Source organism: Penaeus monodon, chromosome 22 (genome assembly GCF_015228065.2).
Source record: "Penaeus monodon isolate SGIC_2016 chromosome 22, NSTDA_Pmon_1, whole genome shotgun sequence".
Taxonomy (NCBI): domain Eukaryota; kingdom Metazoa; phylum Arthropoda; class Malacostraca; order Decapoda; family Penaeidae; genus Penaeus; species Penaeus monodon.
This window is the reverse complement of record NC_051407.1, coordinates 23,442,658-23,443,572: the sequence shown is the minus strand read 5'-3', so window position 1 is coordinate 23,443,572 and position 915 is coordinate 23,442,658. Positions and strand designations below refer to the sequence as shown.

At 33.1% G+C, this 915-nt stretch overlaps 1 protein-coding gene across 1 annotated transcript in view; it reads right to left on the bottom strand.

The window, feature by feature from the left end:
- LOC119587592 (mediator of RNA polymerase II transcription subunit 17-like) overlaps nt 1–915 on the bottom strand; it is a gene marked incomplete at its 3' end in the record, with an annotated part of 4,341 nt that overhangs the window by 403 nt on the left and 3,023 nt on the right. The window contains 1 exon segment of the mRNA XM_037936304.1: nt 1–58. Within this exon segment, the coding sequence (XP_037792232.1) occupies nt 1–58 (58 nt within the window).

The window sequence follows — 915 nt, the reverse complement described above, 5'->3', positions numbered from 1 at the left end:
AGCTGCAAAGTCTATCTTTCTTGCCAGCTGAGTGAGATTCTCCGACATAGTCGGAGGCCTTGAAAAAGAAAAAGAGTTTCAACATATAAAACTCAAAATCATATAATGTACACAAAACTTTGAAGCTGACATTCTATTTTTTTCTATATGACAACAGTACACAGTATATTCAGATAAAAACTAAGTAATATAGGTGGAATGTACATTAAAGTTATGCTGTTCATACAGAAAATAATGAGCATATCATTGTTTCTCTAGCTTCTATTCATTTCTACAACAATATAAATATGCCATCTTGAAAACTTGCAAACATCATTTTCCCCCCTCAAAGTTCTTGTGCTTATTAGCCAGTATGCCTCAAAGAGCACCTGCCTTTTCAAGGAATGAAATAACTACTGTACATATATACTTCTATTCAACACCTGCCATGGCATGGAATAAATTAACTAGATATATACTTCTGCCCAGTACCTGTCATGGAATGGAATGAAGTAACTAGATATACTTATTTCCAGTAGTATGTGTTTGATGAGCTAGTTATAAAAGATATGTCAAATAATTTGAAATGGATTTGAACATATGGGGTTATGTGTCTCATTAACACAGATGATGTAATATCTCAGAAGAGGTGTCAACCCTTTCATATCACTAGTTTGGTATCTGATATTGTAAAGAAATATACAATTTCCAATTGAGCCACCAGTTTATCAATGTAGTGTCTAAAAAAAAACAATTTAAGGAGTATTATAATTGTCTCCATTCTGAAGTACATTTAAATGTAAATGTGTCCTTTATACTACAAACATAAATATTAGGGCTGCCAGGTTTATTACACCTTACTACATGCATACACCAGGTATAACAACACTCTCTCATAAACATACACATCTTTCTTCCCATGTGCCAGGAACAGGC